The sequence below is a fragment of the Chrysemys picta genome, chromosome 11, assembly GCF_011386835.1.
Source record: "Chrysemys picta bellii isolate R12L10 chromosome 11, ASM1138683v2, whole genome shotgun sequence".
In the NCBI taxonomy this organism is placed as follows: domain Eukaryota; kingdom Metazoa; phylum Chordata; order Testudines; family Emydidae; genus Chrysemys; species Chrysemys picta.
Window position 1 is genome coordinate 41,407,518 of NC_088801.1, and position 26,313 is coordinate 41,433,830.

The 26,313-nt window shown below is 41.3% G+C and overlaps 1 protein-coding gene across 7 annotated transcripts in view; it reads right to left on the bottom strand.

Moving 5' to 3' along the window:
• Nucleotides 1–1,215: 1,215 nt before the first annotated feature.
• The window catches only part of WIPF1 (WAS/WASL interacting protein family member 1), a 74,529-nt gene continuing 49,431 nt past the window's right edge, over nucleotides 1,216–26,313 (bottom strand). For 6 of the 7 annotated variants that reach the window (XM_065561845.1, XM_005300427.5, XM_042860722.2 and 3 more), the window contains 7 exons: nucleotides 17,823–17,911; nucleotides 16,216–16,345; nucleotides 13,217–13,375; nucleotides 11,683–12,450; nucleotides 8,431–8,649; nucleotides 6,017–6,130; nucleotides 1,216–4,887 (listed from right to left, as the gene is read on the bottom strand). In XM_065561845.1, the coding sequence (XP_065417917.1) occupies nucleotides 4,832–4,887; nucleotides 6,017–6,130; nucleotides 8,431–8,649; nucleotides 11,683–12,450; nucleotides 13,217–13,375; nucleotides 16,216–16,345; nucleotides 17,823–17,873 (1,497 nt within the window). In that variant the 5' untranslated portion in view covers nucleotides 17,874–17,911 and the 3' untranslated portion in view covers nucleotides 1,216–4,831. Of the gene's footprint in view, nucleotides 4,888–6,016; nucleotides 6,131–8,430; nucleotides 8,650–11,682; nucleotides 12,451–13,216; nucleotides 13,376–16,215; nucleotides 16,346–17,822; nucleotides 17,912–18,970; nucleotides 19,047–26,313 lie in introns of all 7 variants that reach the window. The other variant, XM_005300428.5, reaches the window with a different exon arrangement.

Here is a 26,313-nt window from a genome sequence, read left to right on the forward strand (position 1 = left end):
ACAGTGTGGTTTCGCAAGTCCAGATGATAAGTGTTGCCTTTAGCACATTTTATATTACCTTACATTACAAGCCTGTCCTTATTGCACCAAGTTAAATTGTATTTCAAACATACTTGATTACGTTCATTATTCCTTTTCTCTGGACACACAGTCTTCATTTCCACCTCTTTGACTTGCATAGCCATTGCACACACTTGGGAACTAAAAACTTATATAAGCCTGAGCTAGTCTCATTGAACACCTGCAAAACCTCCCCTTTGTCATCAATGGTGCAGGTCCAGACACTAATTAAACAGCCCAGAAGATTTCACTTTAGACGCTTGAGGGCTTCCTCACCTCCTCTCTTTTCACTTGGAGACATTTTCCTTGCAGCAGTTTCTTTTAGCAGTTTTTCTTTTAATGAATATTTCATGCAAGGTATTCTCATTATTTCCTTGTTGAGTAGAGTTTGGAAAACTATACACCGAATGTAATGCCAGAGTAGATTTTGTTTCTACTGGACAGTAAGACATCAACATTCACAATACTACAATATGACATTGAGAAAGCACATATAGGTCTTGTTTTGAACTGTTATATCACTGTTTACTCCATCTTTTATGTAATCCGATGCACACAAATTCTTCCTTCCTCTTTTTAAGATTGTGTTGCCATAATGACTGTGTCAAGGTTTCTCATTACATAATATTTTGTTTGAATTAAAATTAAAAGTTTGCTCATAAGACTCAGAATTCTTGACTCTAAAAGGAGGAAAGTGTAGTTTCTAATTGCATTTTTTTGCATAGCAAAATTATTATAGTACTAAGACACCCAAACCCAAGTGGAAATTAGTTCCCTACACCTTCCTCATAAATAGAATGCAAACTGCACCACAGACATGAAAAACAGTTATTTCTCTGAGTAGAAGCTACTGTCTAATTTTTTAAACCGTAAGAAATGCATCTTGTAGTTCCATCCCAGAAGATGCTGTTCTTCTGAACCTTTTGGTGCTGGGAATCACGGTTTCCAAAGAAACTTAATGCAAGGCTATTCAGTTCATTTCCAAAAATTCCTGATTCCTGCATTACCTATTTAGTTTCCTGTAACAATTCTTATACCTAAACAGAGTGGCTAGAATAAAGTCACAAAGCATCAAGAAAGTCACTCCAACAGATATATAGCATGTGCTTTTCATCCAAAAATACTGAATAGAAAATATAAATAAAAATGGCCATCTCACACAGAAAGCTCTGATTTTATTTATCTGCTTGATTTGCATAGAAATGAGTTTCAGTGGTCATCTTTGTCACAATTTGAGTCTCAGGTGATGACATACAGATAGTTTAAGGAGTGCATGTTTAAAATACCATGCAATCAAAATAAACATACTAAATCCTAAACACAGTCAGTCAGTGGTCCTCTAATACACTTGCACAACCCCACTGAAGTTAATTGGATCGTACAGGTATAACAGAAGAGATACATTGGTCCAATGACTGTAAACATGTGGGGTAAATGTAATTTCCAAATGCATTAACACCAGAAATTGATTTGGAATTAAGCAAACTTCCATCCATACCCCAATTAAAGGCCTGACCCAGCAGTCTTTTCAAACATACTACTCCCTTTGAAATTAGTGGATCAAGCATGTTACAAATGCAAACACTTAGCTCAGACATCGTATTCTCATGCTATAAGCACTGTTTTGTATTTTACATTAGACATCAAAGCATAACATCTAAAATTTGTATAAAAAGGCAGCAATTGCTATTTTGACATCAAAAGTTTGTTAAAATATAGTAAGGCACTGTTGGATTAACCAGTTTTGTTTCATGCTTATCTTTTTTAAACACTATGCATAGTGAAATAAATATTGTAATACTGATCTTATTGTAAATATCTACTTGTATACAAAATGATATACTGAATGTTAAAATGATGCACTGTTTTTTGAATATATTTGGTGAATTTTACAATCAAAAGATATACATTTATTACTACTATCATTTCTCAAAGGTGTTTTATGGCTGCTTAGCGTATACATATTGAAAAAATTTCTACTCGTAAAGAAAGTGCTAAGAATTAGACAGTTTCAAATAGATTAGATTTCTTTGCTTCCCTCACTGAAGCCCACATCACAGTTTAAAATTAGACTTACGCTAATTTGTTATGGCTTTGGTTATGATTGTAGAGAAATTCTGCTCATGAAGTGAATTATAGAGTATTCTGGATGGTGCAGTCAGCTACAGGAATGAAATACAGTATTTTCATTGACACAGCCAAAGTAAAACCGTCTTGCTATATGCAGATAAGTTACAAAGAAATGTATAACTTCTGGAGTTGCCCTTAGTTGTTACACTGCATAACTATTCATATTTTATTAAGACTTTGGCAGGGTGATGCATTAAAATATTGTATTCTCAAGTCTATGATGTCATTCCTCAGAAAGCCATAAGTGCTTTGGTTTAACAGCATCAATACAATAATTTATCCTATAAATATCACTAGGTGTTTTAAATCTTTTTTGGACTTTAGATTCACACAATAGTGGGCCACATACAGACTTTCAATATTCATAGCCTGAATGTTTAAGTGCCATGCTTACAAGTGAAGTTAGTACATTTACAGATCACACGGGCTTGATCCAAAGATACATGTCACAGGTGGAGCTTCTTCTGAAATCTGTGCAAGAAGCTCACATGGCTCTGATCCTGTGTGTGCGTGTATTTCGATGTAGGATCAGGTCCGTGGAACGCATCTCAGAATCAGGCCCAGAGATACCAAAATGTACAAATATGTCTTTTATCAAATACTATCATAGGTTAAAAAATCCAAACGTGACTTTGTAAACAAACATACCAGAAAGGCAAAGCTGTATTCATCATGTTCAAATCCTACCCTGTCGTCAATGGGATTACACAGATTGTAAGGCCGTGTGGGATCTGCCACTACATAGTCACATAATGGAGACGGTCCCACTGCACACCATTTCCCTAGGGTTCAATGTTCATTTTGAAGAGTCTCTTCTGCCAACCCCCCTCAGATGTTCAAGCGCTGGGCTCAAAAGTATCATACTGTAACAAAACCCGCATAACTGAATGAGGAATCAGGTTTTCCACTGCTGGGGGGTTGCGGGGGAAGCGTTGGCATTTTGCCCAATATATTTCTAACCTGCATGGCTTCTTCCTTTGATTTAATGAGCAACACAGTATGAAACATGTCCACCAGTGAGGACTTCCTGTGGACTCCAGTGAGCACATTGAGAGAGTCAGAGATTGGTGGGAAGGTGACGGAAAGTCATTCTTCAAAGCTAACTTTCAGAAGTCCAGCTGACAGAGATACATTCATCAGACACGTTCAAATCCAGAATCAAAGTCCTCCTATGATTTCCAATGTCTTTTTCCATGTTTACATCAGTTTATAAAATGCACTAAACAAACATTCTTTGCTCATGTACAATATTTAAAAGCAGATCTGCAATTTCACCAATCACCACAATGCCTAAAAAAAAGTTTGCTTTCTCCTAATAAGGGAATTTCCTTCAGATCCCTCCTGATACCCTCTGAAACAAAAGTTTGGACCCAGGCAGGCCATGGAGCAAGCTCAGAAGGTCAATACACTGCACCCCTGTTGAACCAGCATGGACAGCGAGTTCTAGAGTTTATGGCTTTCACTAGAAAATGCCCTTCCACCAGATCCCTCCTGTTTAAATGTGAGGGCACTCAGTTGATCTCAATTGCCATGCAACACAAGGGAGAAGCACTTTCTTGAGCAGCCAAACCACACAGAGCTTCAAGATGTTTTTGACTAATGAATTATACCCAGAAACAAATGGGAAGCCAATGCAATCTGTGGAGCACAGGTGTTAGCAGGCTTCACAGAAGGAGCATATAATTAAGGGGGAGGCTGCATTTTGATCTAGCCGCAGTTTGAGTAGTCTTCAGGTGTAGCCCAACATAAAGAGCATTACAGTAATCCAGTTTTGAGGGCATGATCCACATCCAAATGGAAAGGATCAGTAGAGATTAACAGCATAAGACTATTACAAAACAAGGCATCAGGGCCATACAGGGTCATATCAGTCATACTCTGCTGAATTCTCAATTTTCTCTTTTCTTTTGAGAATTCTCCTTCATGTCATGGCAACGTTTCCCCTCGAGAATGAAGGCTGGAGATAGCCTCTGCTGGAGCCCAGTGCTGGTGGGGTGTCAGAAAACGATGCCATTTAGTTGTCACACTCAGGGGAAGGGTGTGCAATCTGTAGCATAAACACATGCTTCTGACAGGCTAAACTATGGTCAAAAGAATTTGGGTTGAACAGTTAACTTGCAGGCTCACATAAAGTTGAGCAGTAGCATGCAGAAGCAGGATAGGGCGTTGAAGCGTGCAAAAAAAGATCCAAGGGAATCTCATCTGTGTGCTGTCCCCATGTGATTAATTTCCAGGCAGACAGCAGGAAATTATTGGACTTTGTAGTTCAAATGTTACAACTACTTCACCCAAAACTAGTTAGTGGGCTTGTGCCTGCTCTTGTTGAATTCAATGGCAAAACTCCCACCAAGATCACTGGGAACAGGATGGGACCCAGTAAGAATATGTATATTGTTCTATATGGTCCCCGAAATGCCTTTCATGACAGCCTGCTATATAAGCAAGTAAAATCTATAGTTTTAAGCAACTATGGTACATAAACTGTACCTTACTTCTCTAATAGATACTCAAATTACCCCTAATCACAAGCCAAAAGTGGAAATAAAGCAGAAGAGGCAACTTTCCAATGACATGGGCGTGAGAAGTAATTCAAGAGAAATTTAAAAACAGCAGTCACCCTGAGAAGGGCTGGAAATCCACTTCACCTCGGTATAGGTGGGAGCGGTGGGACACCTCTTTCCCTTCGGCCAGAGCCATCTAGAAATGGAAGAAAGAGATGGCTGTGTTCATCAGGATCTATTTCTTTCACACAGAAGAGTGTGCCCAAGCTCCTCATGAAACGATTTCTGAAGAACTACGCATTTTAAGTACCCGTATGATCCATTTTAAGAGCAGTTTTGTGTAGTGTATTGGATGATTTATTTACCAAGATTAGAAATATAAATAATGTACAGAATAGTTCCTATTAAGTAACTATTTAATGCCCCAAATGCCAAAAAGCATGTAGTTTTTCTGCCTTTCGGCTCTTTCTGCCTCTTGAGGACACATCTACAACTCTTGTAAGCATTAATAGGAGTTATCAGTTCTACAAGGGCATTAAAACAAATGCAAATTGTAATAAAACCACTAAAGTTCTACAGTTTAAGTGTGATAAAATCTCACAGCACCATTTCTCCACAAGAAAAATTTTCATCCAAAAACTAGGCAAATTAAATTTGAGAAGGGCCAGGCCCTCCCCCCACTTAAAAAAAAAACTAGCAAGTTTAATAGTTTAATAGGACTTGATCCTGCAAACAATCTTTCAGTGTTTCCTGCATGGATAGGGTGCGAGATCAGGCCCTTAGACTTATAAATCTTAACTTATTAAGAGGATGTTGGTTTCTCCCATTTTTACCCAAAGAGATTTTACATATTTTTGTTTCTATAGAGTCTATTCTCAACAACAGAAGAGGGACTTGCACAGGGAACACCTACAATGTTTGTATACATGAGAACTCAACCATTAAATTTCTTCAAGCCAACAACAACAAAAATATTGGTAGATCTATTAGGCCCTATTCTGCCCTCCAACACCTTTACAATCCCAATGGGAGTTGTGTTTGCATGTCTGAAGGCAGAATTATGAGTTTTTAGGTTGGACGGTGTGTGCAGCCTATAGCGAATAGAAAAGGGGTAATGGTAATTAGCAGAGAAATTAGTAAACTCAGTCTACTAAGGGAAAGCAGATACATAGAGATGCAAATTGTTCTCAGTTATAAATATTTTTATCCCCCACTACTCTGTGTAGGTTCTTTCACCACATCCATCACTAGGCCATCTGAAGGCCTGACTATTATCTTTCAAAATTAACAATATTTGGCAAAACAAAAACAAAACCAAAACATACCTCTGCTTTCATTCCTTGCTAGTTTACTGGGGTAACTTTTGTTCATTGGTACATATGGCTCTGGAGGTGGCAGGTCAGATATCGGATGGAAGGAAAATCTGCTTTCCCACTCATCTGGAGAGAAATAAACAGTTACAGGAAAATTTTAAAAGTAACAATTCTGAATAGAAGAGTTGTGTAGTATTGATATTATTACACATTCTGTTTTGCAGTACCTCCTAGAAGCCAAGTCATACACCTGAACCCCACTGTGCTAGATGCTGTACAAACACAGAACAAAAAGATGGCCCAAATTAACCTGAATTCACTTTATCATTCATTGATCATTTACGTCATTGCACCTGCCTTGTCTTATTGTTTACAATGCTCCATAAAAAACAAACTAAGAAACATAATCCAAACAGGAGTCCATTGAAATCAACAAGAGTCCTAATAGTGCGACTCAGAATGTTATATGAAGACTCAGTGTCTTCCACCCTCCTTCCCGTCTGTGCAGAAGAACTTAGCCTTCAGGTTGAGATTCGATGCCCAAGGGGATGGTGGCTTCAAGCCTTGGCATAGATAGGCCTCCAAGAGCTGCCTAAACTAAGTTATGGTAGTTTCCCTGGGTTACCTTACAGGCAACAGTGCTGCCTTGAACCATCTGCCCTTTGCCCCACCCGGGCATGGCCCCTATGCTTTGGCTTGTAAGGGGTAGTCCTTGGAGGGCAGCCTTTTGACTGTCTTTTCACAGTGCCTGTGCTGGGGGGGATCCTCCCATAGTCAGCTATGAAGCTTTTAGAGAGTCTCTGTACATTACTCCGGCCCTTGTATGCAGCGTAAAGGGCCTGGAGTTGGTGGGAGATCTCACTCTAGGTGGTTTCCTGATTCTAGATTACCTGCTGGTGACATCAATATTGCACCCACTTATGCATATAATAAATTTGGCCCTACATATTCTATATTAAATTAATCTTCTCTCCTACTATAGAAATGTGTAGTAGGATTCAGGGTGCTGAATTTGTATTACAGCTATTTAGACCTCATCGATGTACAAAGTATCCAAACAACTAGAACCACTATAGCATCCAATAAAATTCAATGTTCAAAGAAAAAAGAAAAATTAGCAGCACTGTGAGAAAATGCATAATCAGGGAGAAATGTGCATCTTTTGTAAAAAGTGTGAAGATAAAGCTAAAGGTATCAGTATTTCTTCAACTGCTAGAGACGCACATTTCCCTGTACAATAAAAGAGGGGTCGGATTCCAATGACATATTAGTAGTAAATCAAAATCCTGGAAAAAATAAAAATAGCCTGTGCTCATATTACACTGTCCTGTATCTGAATGCAGATGCTCAAGGGGCAGAATAAGAGCACACAGGCAACTTTGTTTTTTGTCATTTCCAGCACTTTGCAACCGTAACACTCTTGTAATGTAGGTTTTTGTATGAGGTCATCCAGCTACGACCTGAGTGAACTTTACCAACAATTGACCACAGGATTGATTATTTTGGGGCCCAGATTTGCATTCCTGAGGCAAGCAAGACTCACCTGGATTTCAATTAGAGTTCTGCTTGTGTAGGAACTATGTAGGTTCTGACCCCTAAAGATGATTTGCACAGAAAAAAGTGGTTGCATCCAGTTTTGCCTCTTATGCTGCATCAAGAAAGCTCAGAAGGATTATTTTATAGTCTTATTTTCTGCTTGCTTTTTAGCTTAGAAATATCAGGAATGTCAAGTCTGGTCTTTCCTGATTTTGTTGGGAGATGCAAATGTATATTGTGAGCTCATGCCTGAATTGAAAGGAAAGGACTGATTCATCTTTAATGCACATATCCTTTATCCCCACTGTTTAGGAGCCAAAATGGAAAAACCCAAAAAGTTTTAAACAGTTTGACTAAAGATCCCTTTTCTTCTCTACTGTTCAGCTTTTACTTTGTCTCCTGTGATGTCGTAATCCCACTACTTCAGTTGTCCAAAGGGTTTCAGGGCAGAGGAGACCTGAATTTTTAACATGGAAAAAAAAAATCCTTCAGGCTTTCTTTATACAGCAAAAAGAAGCAAAGAATGGCACACACGTTTCCTCTTTTTAGGTTACTTTTGAATGGTTATTTCTGAGGTCCAGTGCTTGCTGAAGTCCCACTGGCATGCTAGTATGTTCATGTCAGTCGTACTGTTAACTTTGCACTTCTGTTTTCCACATTAAAATATTCAGATAACTCCATATGGCAGGCCTTTTTAGACCCAAGTTAAACCTGGGTCAGTCAGGAATAACTCCAGTGTAAAACTGGTGAGAGCTCAGAATCAGACTCTGAGCATCAGTGAAGTATCTCATTTAACATTTGGGGGGGTCAAATGCTGATAGCTTTACTTAGGCAAAGCTTCTGAGTGATGAGAGAGTGATATGTTGAGTATGTCTGAGAACACAGCTCACCTTCACATGATGAGTCCTGGAAGCCATTTCTGATTGCCGATGATGATGCAGGAGGTGGTGGTGGAGGAGCTCCGGAACCAGGTCTGTCAGGAGGAAGTGGAGGCCTTGGTCCACCTCTCTGGTTTTCTAATCCTGCCCTGGAAGGCAGCTGTGGAGTAGCAGGCAATGCCCGTGAAATGCTGCCATTTCTGTTTACAGGGGGAGGAGGTGGAAGGGGTCCTGAATCAAGACAGAGACACAAATCAATAATCTATTGTACCATAAAACCTACTGTTATTCTATCAGCTCTAAGCATTGTCGTCTTGCATCGCTCTGAAGGGTGTCAGATAGGACACTGGCTTTGATGGGCTCCAAAAGCAATGGGGAGGGTTGTCTGCCTCCTTCAGCCGGAGGGAGGGATTGCAGTAATGTAGTGTTTGACATCTCTTTCCTGAGCCACCCTCCTCTGGGTGTGGCTGATCTGCACAGAGTGCAGGTTCAAGGGGAATGTTTACACAGAAAGGAGGCTTAAATGTCACCTTTCCACTCCCTTTGCCTCATATAGCCTCTGTGCAGGGCTGGTGTATTTGTTCCACGTTAATGCAGCCCTAAAGCTGCTCTAACTTATGCTGGCTACAAATGGTCACAAAGGGCTGAAACCACAATGGAGCATCAGGGCAGCACAGAGGGTCCTGGCCATATCCCATTTCCTTCAGCCACACCCTCTTTTAAGGTAACGGGATGGGAAGTGGTGTAAGAGCTCTCTGAACCAAGAGAACATAAGAGCGGCTATACTGAGTCAGACCAAGGGGTCATCTAGCCCAGGATCCTGCCTCCAACTGTGGCCAGTACCACAGCTTCAGGGAGAGTGTACAGAACAGGACAATTTTGGAGTGAACCACCCCTGGCTTCCACTTCTGGCTTCTGACAGTCAGAGGTTTAGGGTCACCCTGATCATCTTGGTTAATAGCCAAGTTATACATTTGGCCATCACAACATCTCATGGTAACGAGTTCCACAGGTTAATTATGCATAATGTGAAAAAGTACTTCCTCTTATTTCTGTTAAACCAATGGACTATTAATTTCAGTCGGGTGATGCCTGATATTTGTATTGTGGGAACGGGTAAAACACACTTCTCTATTCACTTTTTTCTACACCATTCATGATTTTATAAACCTCTATCATATCTCCCCTTAGTCATTCATTTTCTAAGCTGAACAGCCCTAGTCTTTTAAGTCTCTCCTCATGTGGAAGCCATTCCATACCCCTGATCATTTTTGTTGCCTTTCCCTGAACCTTTTCTAGTTCTACTATATCCTTTTTGAGATAGGGCAACCAGAACAGGACACTGTATTGAAGGTGTGGGCGCACCATGGATTTATATAGTAGCATTATGATATTTTTCGGTCATATTTTCTCTCTCCTTCCTAATAGTTCCTATCACTCTGTTAGCCTTTTTGACTGCTGAGCAGAAGTTTCCACAGAACAATTCTAGGGGACTCCAAAATCTCTTTCTTGGGTGGGAACAGCCAATTTAGAATCCATCATTATATATGTATAGTTGAGATTATTTTTTCCAATGGGCATTACTTTGCACTTATCAATGTTGGGTTTCATCTGCCCCTTTGTTGCTCAGTCACCCAGTTTTGTGAGATCCCTTTGTAACGCTTCACAGTCAGTTTTGGACTGAACTATCCTGAATAATTTTGTATTGTCAGCAGACTTTGGCACTTCACTCCCTTTTCCATCCACGCTGGGTGTTAGGACCAGATTCTGCCCGTGGCATAGCGTAAGGGAGAATTCAGCTCAAGAATGGCAATGTTAAACAGTGTGGGATCAGTTCTCTTTCTTACACAAATATTTGCTGCATGCCAGGCTCTGCTGTGGTTGCAGTACATCAATCTGTCTCTGAATTAGAAACAGACCTCAGACACAGACTTTAACGTTTCCAATGTCAGTATATTGGAACAACTGTAGCGGTAACATGCCTAGAGCCAGCATGAAAGATATCGCACATAATGTGGGGCAATTAATCAACACAATTAAACTCTCCTAAGTCATTTTTTTATTACAAGTATTCCCTCAGCTCAAAGAAATCTAGTTACATCTATTAAAGATGTATTACAGATACATCTATTAAAGATAGATCAGCAGATATTGCACCACTATCCAAAAGCAAAAATGTGTCACAAGAAATCCTACGTACTTTGTGGTTTACATTTACATGCTACTACAGCTTGCAATCCTGCAATGGTGCTCCACTAGTGAGGGTTAATTCATTTTAGTAACTTTAAGATAATGAGAGAAATTATTCCAACTAAAAACAATGAAAATATTGGAAGGATATGGATTAAGAAGCAAACACAAGGTCCCCTTCTATTTACTACATCATCAAGAAGATTGTTATTAACAATAAGGGTATAATCTATGTTCTTGAACATTAGTAATAAAAGGCACAGGGCAAAGCATATTATGAAATATCACCATGGAAACAATATTATTTTTGTTAGAAATCTGCATGATAAGTGACAAAGTTGACTCAAATATAATGACACTTGTTATGATAACTACTGTTGTAACATCTATTAAAATAACATAAATATCACCATAAGTGTACATGATGTTTAACATGCAGAGAGCCTGTTTCTGCAAACCTTTACTTGTGAACATTGCCACTGACAAACTGTACTACTCCTGGGGGTAAAGATTACTCATCTAATTGGACCCACAGATAAAACAAGTTTGTTGCACCAAAAAATATAATCAAACATACAGTTTTTGGTTGCTATTAACTATGATAGTAATAATGAATGTGTAAATACTACAGCATAATTACTACTACTACAAATGACTTGAGTGGAATGGTGCTTGTAATCAGCCCAACTGAAGAAAGGTAGTATTACATGAAATGGCAAGTACATGACCCATGTGCCTGCAAAAATAACTTGCAAATCAAACTCAGGTCATGGTAGTTAATTCAAGTCTGAATAGTGATTTTTAAAGATGTAACTGATTGAACCAGTGAAAGGAGGACTTCAGTTTTTAAAACTGATTGCCATTTTGGTCTATAGCTTCAATTTATATGGCAAACAAACAGCAAAGCATGTCAATCGATTTAAAGCTACAGCTCATATTACATTCTGAAAAGCATGAAGGAAATTGGTGCTGGAGGTAAATTCAGCTACTTCACTGAAACCATGTGGATAACAATTAGTTTAGTCATTACAAGGGTGGTCTGGAGAGCAGAAAAAAAAATGCACACTGCCATACCTGATCTGCTAGGTGGATCTCTTACTGGAGGAGGAGGCCGCTCATTTGGAGGGGGAGGAAGAGGGCCAGATCGACCTGTCCCAGGCAAGCTGGGAGGAGCAAGAGAACCTAGAGAGAGATTCCTTTGTGGAAGACGTGGCATGTCATCATTTCCACTGGAAATGGGTGGAACTGGAGGTAAGCCTGGTCTGCCTGGAGGCAGGGGTGGAGCCTGAGAGACCGCGGGTGGCCGAGGTGTGGAAGGAACGGGAGGTTTACTGTTTTGAGGTGGTGGAGGTGGAAAGGAAGGTTCCCGGTTGACGGATGCCCTGTTTCCTGCTGGAGGTGGCGGTGGCGGCGGCTTGTCATCTGTTGACTTGCCAGGTGCAGGAGGAAGGGGAGGTCTGTTAGAGAAAGAAGGTGAGGAACTTGGAGTCGACTGGCGAATAGATCCTCCGAATCCTGTATTTCTGTTTCCTGGGAAAGATGGAGGGATAGGCCCTGTGCTGGTTTGCCTGTTTGCTCCTGGCACAGGAGGAGATACTCTGTTGTGTAAACCTGATGGAATGGGTCTTGGAGTATTTGGCACTGGAGGAGGTCCTGTATCTGGTTTGGAACCAAAATCAGGTCTCGGAGGTGGCATTCGGTTTCTCTGTGGTTCGGGAGGGGTACTTCTTTGCCCCAAAGAAGGCCCTGGAAATCTCCCTGTGGCACCTGGAGGTGAAAAAGGCTTGGCAGATGTTGTTCTTGCTCCTGGTGGCAGCATGGGAGGTCTGTTTCCTCCAGAATCTGGAAACAGAGAAGTTTCACATCAGGGTAAAGGGCTGGGCAATAGGCAGAGAAGGTAAAACACACTGCAAGAATGGGCCAAATTGTCAATTCTTTACTTGAATGCACTGGGAGTTTTGCACTGGATGTAAGGACTGACTGAAGTCTTCAGGATTTGTCCCCATAAGACTACTCAATAGGTAATTTAAATGCATTTGTAGCAACGGCTCCAAAGTAGCCATTATGTTCTATCACAGCAGGACGGCATACAAAGGATACTTATGATACACTAGATCAGTGGCTCTCATCCTTTCCAAACTACTGGTGAGGTCTCAATCCTGAGATTTTTATTTATCAGTAATACCTTCAGGAAGGGGTGGGGGGGAGGAAGGAATTTAACTTCTCTCCCACAAATATCCCTATATAACATAGCACTAAGAATGAAACTCACAAAGCCAAATTTAAGTCTGAAACTGCATTTCTTTTTAACTCCCTTCCTTGTACCTAGTTACTCAAGGGATGACCGTACCTGCTATAGAGATTGAAATACTGAGGCACAAGAGTGAATGCTGGTTTTCTTCAGAGTTTACTGTGTGCAAGAGTTTAAAGTTAACCCCTTAATGATATTTTAGTTGTATTTTGTTTACATATGTTTGGAAGCATTCCCTGAGCCAAAGAACTCTTGCATTATTTTATTACTCTTGTATGAATGTTTTTGTAAATTTAATCATTTAGAAAGCTTTTAATATTCTTGACTGAATTCACAGATCTGGGAAATCCTCCTTACCTGTATCTCGATTTGCTGCAGATCTGAGCTTTGGCATTCCTGACTGAAACAGGCCTCCTAAGCCAGGTGGTCCACCTCCGCCATAGCCACCACCGCCGCCTCCTCCTCCGCCACTTCCTCCACCACCACCACCGCCGCCGCCACCAGATCCTTTGGGTTCTGTTGAAACAAAAATCAGGAATTTTAAAACATAGCCAGTATTTTTCATATCCTCTCCTTTTTCTTCTCGCTGTCTTGGACTACAGGATTATGAAGCAGGCACAGAGCAGAAGTTGGGACTAGAATAGGTTGGGGTGATGATAGTTCCATTCAGCCACACTTTCATGTTGGGCTTCCATTTTTTCCCATGCCGTTGGTCCCTAATCCTTCTCCACCTTCCCCAGATTTATAGGCTTGGTTATAGATGGAAGAGCTGTCCTTCTGGTGGTGCTCTGACCAATTTGGAGGCTTGGAATGTGCACAAACCTCAGTCACCAATGGGGTTGCTGCCACAAATACATATTGAACAAAGCCCCCCAAGAGATCAGGGAGTTGTTTTTAAGATAGTTTTGGGAGGGCCTAGGAATGGATTTTAGCTTGTTTTTCCAATCGGTAGAAATGGTCATAATATAAAAATACTTCTTTCTACTCTGACCATGACAAATATTGACACCGTAACTGAAATGGCGGGTTAAAGTATTTTCCTGGTTCTAAATAAAGGCAAGGGACTACTTTAGAGCAGCACAGCGCAATGAGCAGGGCACAGGATGGGGACTCAGGAGACCTAGGTTCTGTTCCCTGCTCGGTCACAGATACCATGTGAACTTGAGCAAGTCATTTCTCTGCACCTCAGTTTCCACATTTTTTTAAAAAGGGGAGAATGGTATTTTCCATCCTTTGTAAAGGGGGTTTCAGGGCTGCGGATGAGATGCACTATTCAGTAATCTCTCCCTTAAAGAGAAAAGATGTATTTATGGGGAAATGCTCAATTGCACCCTTCCCCTTTGTTAGGCACACTGGGCCAAATTCAGCTCTGACTCGCTTAGGGTGTAAACCTTTGGAGAGTTCCTGCTATGAGACTTTAGTCTTTCATCGTTTATTAACTCATGCAAACAAGAAAATAGACCCCATCATCTTTAATGTTACTATTTAATCTACCTTTAATCCCCATTGATTGCCTTGCCATGATAGCTCCAATTCAGCAGAGTAGTGAAACACGTGCCTAGCTTTCAATGGGAATACCCACATGCCTCAAATTAGGCATCTCGCTGAATGCAGCCCTAGATCTACTTTGCTTGTTTTTTCTGGTTCACTTTTAAGAAATCTCATTCCTTTCAGTGCTTCGGTGTTCTTCAGTCATCTTCCCATTAAAATCCAGGGTTAAAACATGCTGGGCTAGACCAGGCTGTATTCCTCTACACCCCCACCGTGGAAGTCTGGATTGAGTGCCTGTCAATGTGCTTTCCATCAGCTAATCTGGCTGTGAAATGCCTTCTGTCACCAGACAGCGCCCCCACGACTTACTAAAGGGATGGCCTTTTATTTTCTTGATCCTCTTTCCTGTTTCTCTCCTACCTTCCCAGAGTTCTTAGGAATGGTGCTTTTCCAGTCTCCTCTGCATCTGCCAAGGGGAGTTCTGATGCACTGTAGCAGCTCAACTGGATGGAGAGCCTCCTCCAGCACAGATAGACTGTCATGCAACTGAGTTGCTACAGAACACTATCTGGCAGGTTGAGCCACACAGCACTTCTGTCCCCAGACTGGAAAGAAGTAATTGGAAGAAGCTTTTATTGGACCAACTTCTATTGGTGAGAGAGACAAGCTTTCAAGCTACACAGATACTGGGACAGGTACTCAGAGCATCACAACTAAATACAAGGTGGAACAGATGCTAACACATATTGTTAGCACATATTTATTCAAGGTGAAGTGGCCTGTTAGCACCTCTGCACGCATAGAACATAAATGTCTAGCTAGGTAACTCTAGAGGAGTCACCCCAGCATGGTGCGACTGCACACATCAGAGTGACACCGCCCAGGTGTAGCAGAGGTTCAGAGCTTTGGCTAAGATTTTGCTTAGAGATACTGGGGTCAATTCATAAATAAAGGACTCAACCCGGGCACTATCTCAACGCTGCACATACTTTTGTTTGTGAAGAGACTTTTAGTGCATTACAGAAAGACTGTAATGGGATTTAAAGAGCGTTTCCATGCACTTGATCAAAAATAGAACATTACTAAATAATTCAGGAGATATTTTTAAAATAACTTGTACATAAACATGTAACTGTTTCATATTAAATGTTATCAGACTGATTAAATTTTCAAGCATTGTAACAGGAAGATCAGAGATTCAGGGAACAGTACATACTTTTACCAGATATTTTTAGGCAAATTAAATACTTTTCTGGATCTTCTCTTTCCTTTACTTTTCCATCCATATAAGATGGACACCTAGTCAGAGCCAAAGGGCCAGTGGTACCTGTGGAATGCAGGTTGCTTCTACCACCCATCCTGGGCATATACCAGCAGCTCTCATCCTCCTGTCCTGACATCAAGATGCAGTTCCTTTTGTAATTATTAAAACAGCCGACCATTTCATATCAGTGGTGGGTGCAGATATTTTTATATACTGCTTTGAAATTAAGAATATTTTTATAGCCATCTAAAGAAGTACTTAAAAAAAAATCACTGCAGTCTGCCTTTAAAATAAGCATGTACTGCAAAACTCGAAAGCAATACACTGTTTTTCCCCATTTCCCACCATTACACTTAGTTGTGCCAGTTACATTTTGCTATAGACTTACCAGTTAGCACACAAATTACTATACACATTTTATAAACAGTAATAGATATCTCAAGTGATTTAAAACATGCACTAATATAGCAAATTATTTGACCATTTACAATAATTTATTTTGCCTGACCATCCTGCATTTCTTCACCTGATTATAAAAACTACTCTAATTTTGCATATTAACTCATCATTCATTAACTACATTAAACAGAATTGTACTTACGGTCTAGGATAGGGGCACTTCTATCATTAGTAACAGCCTTTTTTAGCCTTTTTCCTTTGCTAATATCAGATAAGAGAGCATTTCGCCCTGCTTGTTCAGACCTGTTTAAGGAAGGCTTTTCGGTATTTGCCTGCAAAATGAAACAAATAAAGATATAAAATAAAACTGCAGCATCCTGCTTATGTAAGGGGTGTAATGGATACCTCCATTTTTAACCCAAAAGCAGTCAAAATGAGTTTCGTGTCACAGTCTCCCTCTTACAAATGTGGCACTAAAAGCAGTTAGCTTTGCAAACAAAGATTCTGGTCCCCAAAAATCTACTTCTGTTTCAACACTCAGGATCCATTGCCACACCAATGGTGTATTTTGAAACAGTCCTCTCTTCCACCCAGCATTCAGAGTCCATATTTGATACATATGAAGCCAAGATGGAGGTGTCTTTTTTAGAAATCTCAATTTAAAAATATAATTGAAAAGATGGAACTGAAAAAAGAAAAGGTTACTATTTTGGAGAATGAACGAGAGCAAACCATACACACTGCTGATTTGCACAGAAAGATTGAAGTTCTTGGGGGGAAAAAAAAAATAATCACACTGAAGTACATAATATCCAAACACTGGATGCCTCGGAAGGAAACCAAGCATTTGGCTATTGTTTTCCTTCATTAAATCTATCTGGAAAATGTTGATCTTCCACTTCAAACATCACAGGCCTTTCTGGTTTCCAGTCAAGGTTTTAAGATTCCCAACCTCAGTTGCATCTGCTTTGTCTTTTCAGAGTGTAATTTTTGCATTACCTCAGCATTCAGAAAGGGTAACAACAAGTTTAGAAAAAGAGAGGAAATGTTTCGTATTGTTATACAAAATACAAGTTCCAATCTTTCCAGACGTTTCTAAAGCCTGTCATGACTGAAGGAAAACACGTTACTCATTCAGACTGAATTTGTTGCATTAGGTTTCTCCCCTTCTTTCCTTGCAAAACTGCACCTGAGAAAAGATCCCAAAACCTTGTTTTGAGATCATTTAATGGCCATTGAAAAGGTTTCCTGATTTGCCAGCTCAGTAATATGGACGTTTCCCAGAAAGTGGGGACAGAGACCACGAAGAACACCTCTGCACCCTTGTGTGGCATAGCTTTCAGTGGCAGCATAAAGGGGAAGTGGGGCAGGGATGGATCAAAGCCACTGGTTCATCGAATAGGAAGATCCATTAGCCTAATGGTTCTCAACCTTCTCCATAGGATGGCCTCATGTTACAACAGAGAAAAAGTTTCCCATGTAGCTGTAATGACAGAGAAGGTGGTCACCATCTCCTGAAACATGGCCATGACCCCCAGTTTGAGAAACCGTATATTAGACTAACCCACCTGTATGGAGGGAGCAAGGGGATGCAGAGCAGGTGAGGACAGTAGTGCAGTCAGTCAGTGGGAAGGAGTAGCAGCAAGGATTATATTCTCCAGTCACGGAGGGAATCCCTTACCCGAGTCCCAAATACATGATTGTGCACAAAGGTCCAGAATTTGCCCCTTTAAATATGACCCACATAGTACATTGTAACAAATATTTTACATTTATATTTCATGTGACTACTTCTAAGTTGAAACTTACCAGTGCAAGAGTTGGGGGAGGCGGAGGAGCTGGAGGGGGAGGGACAGGCATGGTCTACAGTGGAACTTTTCCTGATATTGCTATGAAATCTGTCAACAACAATGAGATAGAGTAAAGTAACAAATCTATAAACTTTGTATTCACACTTTATCCTGACTGCTGAACCACATGCTTAGCTAACAGATTTAGCAGCTACATTTTCTGAGGGTATGTCTTCACTACCGGCCGGATTGGCGGGCAGCGATCGATCCAGCGGGGATCGATTTATCACGTCTAAATCGATCCCCAAGTGCTCTTCCGTTGACTCCTGTACTCCAGCTCAGCGAGAGGTGCAGGTGGAGTCGACAAGGGAGCGGCAGCAGTCGACACACCGTAGTGAAGACACTGCGGTAAGTCGATCTAAGTACGTCGACTTCAGCTACGTTATTGACGTAGCTGAAGTTGCATAACTTAAATCGATCCCTCCCCCGTGTAGGTCAGGCCTGAGCATAAATCAGTGTTAGGAGAATATTTCGTATTTTAAACTTTGACAAGAAACAGCCACAAGTATTAGCAGTAGTGACATACATAAACTGGGTGTCCACACAAGATTTCAGTGGCTTGCAACTATGAATTCCAGGTGAGATCAGGTAAAGATGTCTTGTTACCAGGCAATACCACCACAATCTATACGCAGTGTATGGGGATTCAGTTGTGCACCTCCTGTTGATGGGCTTTATTCCGCACTACTCTCTCTGGTGGAAGGCACTTGAGAATGTGCATTAATAAATAATGCTCAGGCGAAATTCCCATCGAATCCCATGAGATTTTCTCCTGAGCAAGGACTGCAGGATAAGTCTCAGTGATTGTCACACAGCTAAATCTCCAAGCATCACTTTGAAAAAACACCCTTGGCTATTAGAACTTTTAAATTGGTACTTTAAAAAGGCTGCAGTCCCCTAAGAGCGATTTAAACTTGGGGAGGGGGGAGAAAGAAGGAAGTATGTTACTTCATTTCTCTTTGGGAGCACCTTACTCCCTGCGGTGTGCCTGACCAGCTACTCTGGCAGGCCAGTAGTATGCCCAGCCACGGCTCCACGGCTCATCAAGGAAGGCTAGCAACCCACTCTCTCCCCCACTTGGCTGGAGCTGCAGTTGGCTGCCCTTACCAGGCTATGCAGCAGAGAGGCCTTACTTCCGCACATGGCCGGGTAAGGGGCAGTCTAGCCCAAAGCGTTTGGGGATCTGCAAGGATGAAAAGCACTATTTAAATGCACATTATTATTGTAGCAGAAACCCAGGCCTCACAGTACAACATACTTTCAAAAGAAAAATCTCAGCTTGGTATAGGAACAGACTGAGGGGGTGTAGAAGAGAGAAAGATTTCCTACCAAATACTGTGACAGCAAGTTATCAGCGACAGGCACAAATGACACTTTCACGAATAAACATGGGGGGGGTGGTGCACAAAATTGCCCAACTGAGAGAGAACAGACTACTCCTCTGCAGCCAACCTAGGCTACGTCTACACTTACGGTGGTGTGCAGTGCATAGGCATTACATGTGTAGCTACATGCTGCAGTGAAAGGCTCCAGGAGCTTCCTCCCTCCTGCCAGAGCTCTAGCAGCAGGCAGGCAGCGGGCAGTGTAATGGTAGGTGGCACTGCTTGGGTTTGTAGAGAGCCTGTGCAGGGTACACACCCTGGGGGCTCCAGTATGGAGGGCCCTCTACTTGTCTTAGCTGAGCCTCACCATCAATGCTGATATTTGTACCCGTGCTAGCTGGATGTGCAGTGTCTGTACTCGACGCGCCATTGTAAGTGTCGCTATACCCTCGTGTTTTGGCTGCTGAGGAGGCTCCATTGGCAAGCAGCACTAGAATAATAGAATATCAGGGTTGGAAGGGACCTCAGGAGTCATCTAGTCCAACCCCCTGCTCAAAGCGGGACCAATCCCCAGACAGATTTTTACCCCAGTTCCCTAAATGGCCCCCTCAAAGATTGAACTCACAACCCTGGGTTTAGCAGGCCAATGCTCAAACCACTGAGCTACCCCTCCTCCCAAGCTCAGGAGTAGTTGACACAAAGTGTTTTAGGGGTGGCCAGACAAGGAGGGAGAAGCAGGATGTGTCAGCATGCTGACTGCTGCTGAATGAAGGAAAGATCAAATTCCTGGGCCACAAGCTCCAGCAGCAGGAAAGAAGAGATCATCACAGAGTGGAGCATTATATACTTGCCTGCCTCGTTGCCATAGGTAAGTGGAGGGAACAAGCACACATTTAAAAGGAAGTGGCTTCTGGAATAGGAAGCTAGTTTGTTATTTAAGATGCCTCCTTTTGCCATATGTTTTTCTTTTGCCAGTTCAAATAAACAGGCATTAGTAGAAGGTGTCACTATCAGTCACTCAAATCATACCTATGCAGAACAGGTAAAAAGTAATGGGAGTGGGAATAAAAGATATCCTTCAGGGTTCCATGCTGACAGTAATATTATCCACAGTAGTTATTCAGAGGAATACACAAATCTTATTTTTTCCACACTTACTTTTGAAGTCTCAAAACAAGATTTGCATAAAACAAATTGTACTTCAGCTCTAACTCATGGTAGATAGAATACACTGATTAAAATCCGATTAATGCTAGAAAAGGGAAGTTCAATTATCTGAGCTGTTAGGAACCATCTGGATTTGAGTCACCACTTTGCAATTCTGTAATATCTCAGAAATGACATGAAGGTTTAGGTGCATTAGAAAAAAATCTTGGTTAGAAATAGAGATTTATATCTTAAGATGCTGGAGTGTTTCAAAGAGGAAAAACAACTTATTTTCCTAGTTATTTGTCAAGTCATAAAAAGCATTGCAAATACACTTAAAACAAAATCCATGCTACACAGAGGAGAGCAGAGAAGGAATTTATATAGGCTGCAGTTTAAGAAAGCACTTAAGAATGTGCTTAACTTTAAATATGTGCTTTAGTCCCAATGTGCTTAAGTGCTTTCCTCAATGAATACTGCCTAAAGTCTTCAATGGGGGAAAAAAGGGGGGAATACACCACCAGTTTGAAATCTAACTAACTGGGGGGAGAAAATGGAGTTCAGAATGGTTTCAGGCACTACTTCTGCCTTGGAGTGTCTCTGCCAATGTTTGTAGGTTTATAGTCTCCTTTAAAAAAAGTTTCTCTCCTGTTGCACTGTGAGACACCAATACAAATGAAAGGAGAAGCTGACTAACTTACTGAGTCTACACACAGCGCTGTCAAATACACAAAATCAAAGTGATAGAAATTCTCTTTGATCTTTGTAGTGGTAGGAGTTACCTCTAATATTAGTAGTTGAAATATTATCAGCCAGAAGTAGGTGTTAATTGACAGTATTCCAGTAAATTCTGAACATTTCTTTTCAGAGTTTTGCATATTTCCAACTCTTATGAACATCAAATAAAAATGTGAACAAAATATTATCCATTCCCAATCTTCTTGTATATATTTCAAATCTGAAATCTAACAGAAGAGCTAATTAAGACATATGCAGCTTTGTTCTTCAACTTCCGGTTAAAAAAAAAAAAAGTGAACAGGAAAATTAGTTCTTACAGCAAACCACCACCATCCTGTTTCTTAATACAGTCTTTTCATAGCTGCAATTGCCTGCACAATTACTATGCCATCATGGGGGGGGGGGGGGGGGGGGGGAGGGAGTAAATAGTCATGCTTTTTACTTATAATAAAATCTTAACTCCTTCAGCTAAGTGAAATGGGAAATAATTTGTTTTCTTTATTTAAATGCTATGGCAAAAAGCTAACAAAGGCAGTTTGCTTAAGTCATTGCAAATTAGTGACACCATTGCAAATGCCCAGAAAAAAGCATCTTTAGCGGAAGGAGAAAAACATCTGGTCTGAAATGTACACTTCATATATAAAAATGCATGCATGTAGGCAGCTCAAAGATAAATCAGTGAGTAATTGAACTAATCTATTCATGTTGAAGACTGAAATAAGTAACTGGTAAACCAACTATCAAGTTTTGCATAATTGTACTATTTTAGTTACTCTTCCTTTTTAATGGGTCATTTTAGACCAGCAGAAATTGGCTTCTGAAGAAGCTCAATGGGGTGGAAGTGAACTAAGGCTGCAGATAGGCCTGGAAGCTTAATAAACTCAAATCTCTAAGGAAACCCCTTAGCCTAAAACAGGCATCTCTCATCTTCCTAATCCCCCACTCATTAGTAAAGAGGTGGGGAAAAACAGGCACTAGGCAATGGCCTGTCTTTCTATCCTGCGTCTCCAGTGGCAAAATGGTCCCCTCGGCTCTCTCCCCCACGTATCTCCAGTGACCCACAGGTAGAAGGCTAGAAGCTGTTTCGAAGGACTGGGTGAGGTGGGAGTAGAAACAGGAAGTGCACACCTGCTCCCAACAGCATGGTGGGAAGCCCCATAGTCTGCCTAGTGCACAGTTGCTAGGGAGCCCCCAAAGGCTCATGAAGCTTTGTGAGCATGGGCTGAGATTCAACAATGTGCCCAGGCTTAGGCAGAATGGGTTGGAAGCTTGATGCAAGAATTTTGCATAGCTCTAGTCACATTATACTGCTGTTTGGCTAGTCTGTGGTTTTGTTTTCCACAGGCCGAGTAAGTAATTATACAATAAGCAACATTTTTTAAGGCTCAAATAAATTAAACACAGAGACTAAATGTGAAATAATAAAGCTGTACTGAAGCCTCCAAAATGCTATTAGATCAACGCAGAGGACCAAATTTCTTCCTAACGCAGCCCCATTGAAGTCAATAGGGTTGCAGTGGGAGTAAGTCACTTCAGAGTTTAGTCCAGTGTACTCCATTCCACTGAAAGGCCGACTTTCCAATACTCTGGTATGAACTACAAATCACAGTTCTTTTTCTGAGCTTTAATTTCACTTTGCAGCTATTAGAAATGGTGCATATGGCTTCAGTCAGATATCGGGGGGGTGGGGGGGGAGGGAGGGAGGGAAAATAGAATGTAATGTATGTGTATACAGTGACCTGTGTAACACGTCTGTTCAAGATTCAAAACAGAGGGAGTTACGATGTTGTTTTAAACTTTACTTTTGTAACTAGTTGAATTACTCCTGAATTCTTTTTCTATCTGCAACTCAAATTGAAATTTTGTACCAAAAATAACTCCCCATCCTTGCAACCCTGATTCAGCACTGGCCTGTGTACATTAAACTTTGCACAGTATAGTCGTTTCTTTCCTTCCTTTTTGTGAGCAAATACCAACATGCTTGATCTGTAACATTTTATCACTGAGCCTGTAGGAAGAACAATGTACTGAAAATGAATAATAGCTCTAAAATGTTAACTGTAGTCCTCCAATGAAAGCTTCAATAATTGTGTTATGTTTGGCAAACATATTGACTCTTTCTCAGCATGTAACAGATTAAAGATGTGCAGCGGCAAAGATTCCACTTTTAACAAATAGGAAGTATACTCAATGGCTGACAATTAACATTTAAATAGTCTGGATTTGTAACTGACCCATGCAGTGTTATTGTATCTGTGTTGGTCCCAGGATAGTAGAGAGAAAAGGTGGGTGAGTAATATATTTTATTGAACTAAACTTTGGACCAGCTTTTATTGGACCAGCTTATTGGTCCAACGGAGCTAGCGAACAGGACCAGCATACAGGGGAGTTTTGTGAGGGAGCTTTCCAGGTGAAGGAGGTGTGACCCCATGACCCTTGGGTGAATTTGTTGTCTGGTTGTTTGTTGTTATGTGCTTGCTTACCGTGTGCCTGCTGGATTGACGATTATAGTGAGGGCTGTAAGGGGGTCTGCATGCTGAAGCTAGTGACCTCCTAGGCAAGGCTGAGCACTTCGTAATGAGGCTCTATCTGCCATCCTTTGATTTGTAATCCCTTTAGGAGCCCTTGACCAGGGGGTGGGGCTAACGTAGGGAGAACCAGGGTTTAAAAAGCCAGCTTGTAAGCGACCAGAAGAGCCAGTGAACAGGAACAGCAAATGGGAGTTCTGTGAGGGAGTAAGAGAGCCAGATACACCTAAAAAACATTCTCTAAACTTAGGCCAATGAACAACCCCCTCCCCCCCCAAAAGAAAAAAGAACAAAAAAACCCAACCAACCACCCCACCCACACCTGCAGGAGTAAAAATAATGCAGGCAGAAGTCCAGCAGCAGCGTGGGGGCTATCCAGTTTATTCCACTGAATGCAACAGGTATGATTACCTGCCTTGTGGGCAGGTGGCATGTGTGTGTGTGTGCATTTGGTGTAAGCAGCGCACTGTTCTCAGAGTTTGAGTATGGGCTGTGGAGACCAGAGGGGAGCTAAGAGAGACAGAAAGGTACACAGCCAAGACTTTCCAGGACCCAACAGAGCGATCCCACCCCCATGTCATGGCCTCTGTGCTGTTGAGGAGGATGAAAGCCTTGGGAAAGGAGAACATCAAGCTGGAGCAGAGGGGAAATGATCCCATAGTTGGGACCCTCCTTCCAGATGATGTCATGGTATCCTCTTGAACCGAGGATACCTCTGTGGCAGTGGAAGAAAAGCAAGTTAGCAGGAAGACAGAGGTAACAGTAATGGGGGATTCGATTATTAGAAATACAGATAGTTGAGTTTGTGATGACCAGGAAAATTGCATGGTGAATTGCCTGCAGGTGTGAAGGTTGCAGACCTCTCAAGACATCTAGACAGATGGATGTGCAGAACTGGGGAGGAGCCGGCGGTTGTGGTACATGTGTGTATCAATGACACAGAGAAAGGGGTGCTGGAGACCAAATTTAGGCTATTAGATAAGAGATTGAAGTCCAGGACCTCCATTGTGGCATTCTCCAACAGGCTTCCAGTTCCACGTGCAGGGCCAGTGACACAGGCAGAACTGTTGGGTCTCAATGTGTGGATGAGACGGTGTTCAAAGGAAGGATTTAGGTTTATTAGAAACAGGGAACCTTTTGGGAAAGGAGGAGCCTATATTGGAAAGATGGGTTAGATTGGGATAGCTCAGTGGTTTGAGCATTGGCCTGCTAAACCCAGGGTTGTGAGCTCAATCCTTGAGGGGGCCACCTAGGGATATGGGGCAAAATCAGTACTTGGTCCTGCTAGTGAAGGCAGGGGGCTGGACTCGATGACCTTTCAAGGCCCCTTCCAGTTCTAGGAGATAGGATATCTCCATTAATTATTATTATTTTTTTTTTTTTACCTAAACCAAAATGGAACCAGATTGGTGGCATGTAAAATTAAAAAGGTCATATAGGAGTTTTAAACAAAGGGCTGGGGGAAGCCAACAGGTGCATAGTTTGGACAGACACATCCAATAGGGGACAATTTATTAAAAAGGATACTGTATATCAGGGGTCGGTAACCTTTCAGAAGTGGTGTGCTGAGTTTTCATTCATTCACTCTAATTTAAGATTTCACGTGCCAGTAATACATTTTAATGTTTTTAGAAGATCTCTTTCTATAAGTCTATAATGTATAACTAAACTATTGTTGTATGTAAAGTAAATAAACATTTTAAAAACCTGAAGAAACTTCATTTAAAATTAAATAAAAATTCAGAGCCCCCTGGACCGATTGCCAGGACCCAGGCAGTGTGAGTGCCACTGAAAATCAGCTCGTGTGCCGCCTTTGGCACGTGTGCCATAGGTTGCCTACCCCTGCTCTATATCCTAGTAAAGTGAAGAGGATAGAAGTTGACAAAGTACAGGTAGGAGCTGAAGAGAAACAATCAAACAAACAAGAGTCTCAGTCAATCATATAACAAAGGCAAACAACTAAATATGGATAAATTTTATAAGTGCTTGTATGTACATGCAAGAAGTTTAAATACTAAAACGGGTGAACTTGAGTGCCTGGTATTAAATGAAGATATTGATATGATAGGCATCATAGAAATTTTGTGGAACGATGGTGATCAATGGGACATGATACGATGGTACAAAATACATAGGAATGATAGAGTAGGTCACACTGGTGGGGGAGCACACTGTACGTGAAAGAAAGCTTAGAGTCAAATATAATAAACATCTTAAATGAATCAAACTACTATAGAATCTCTGTGGATAGAAATTCCATGCTTGAATAATAAGAGTATAGCAGTAGAAATATACTACCAATCACCTGACCATGATGGTGATAGTGATTGTGAAGTGCTCAGGGAGATTAGAGAGGTCACAAAGACAGAAAACCCAATAATAATGGGGGATTTCAACTAAGCCCATATTGATTGGGCACATGTCACCTCAGGATGGGATACAGAGATAAACTTTAGAGACATCACTAATGACTGCTTGGAGAAGCTAGTCCTGGTACCTTCACGCGGAGAGGCAATTCTTAAATTTAGTCCTAAGTGGCAACACAGGGTCTGGTCTGAGAGATGAACAGCGTTTTTGCCGCCCCAAGTGGCGAAAAAAAAAAAAAAAAAAAAAGAGCTGCGATCAGCGGCAGCCCTACTGCCGCCGCTTCATTCTTCGGCGGCAATTCGGCAGCAGGTCCTTCCCTCCAAGAGGGACTGAGGGACCCGCCGCCGAA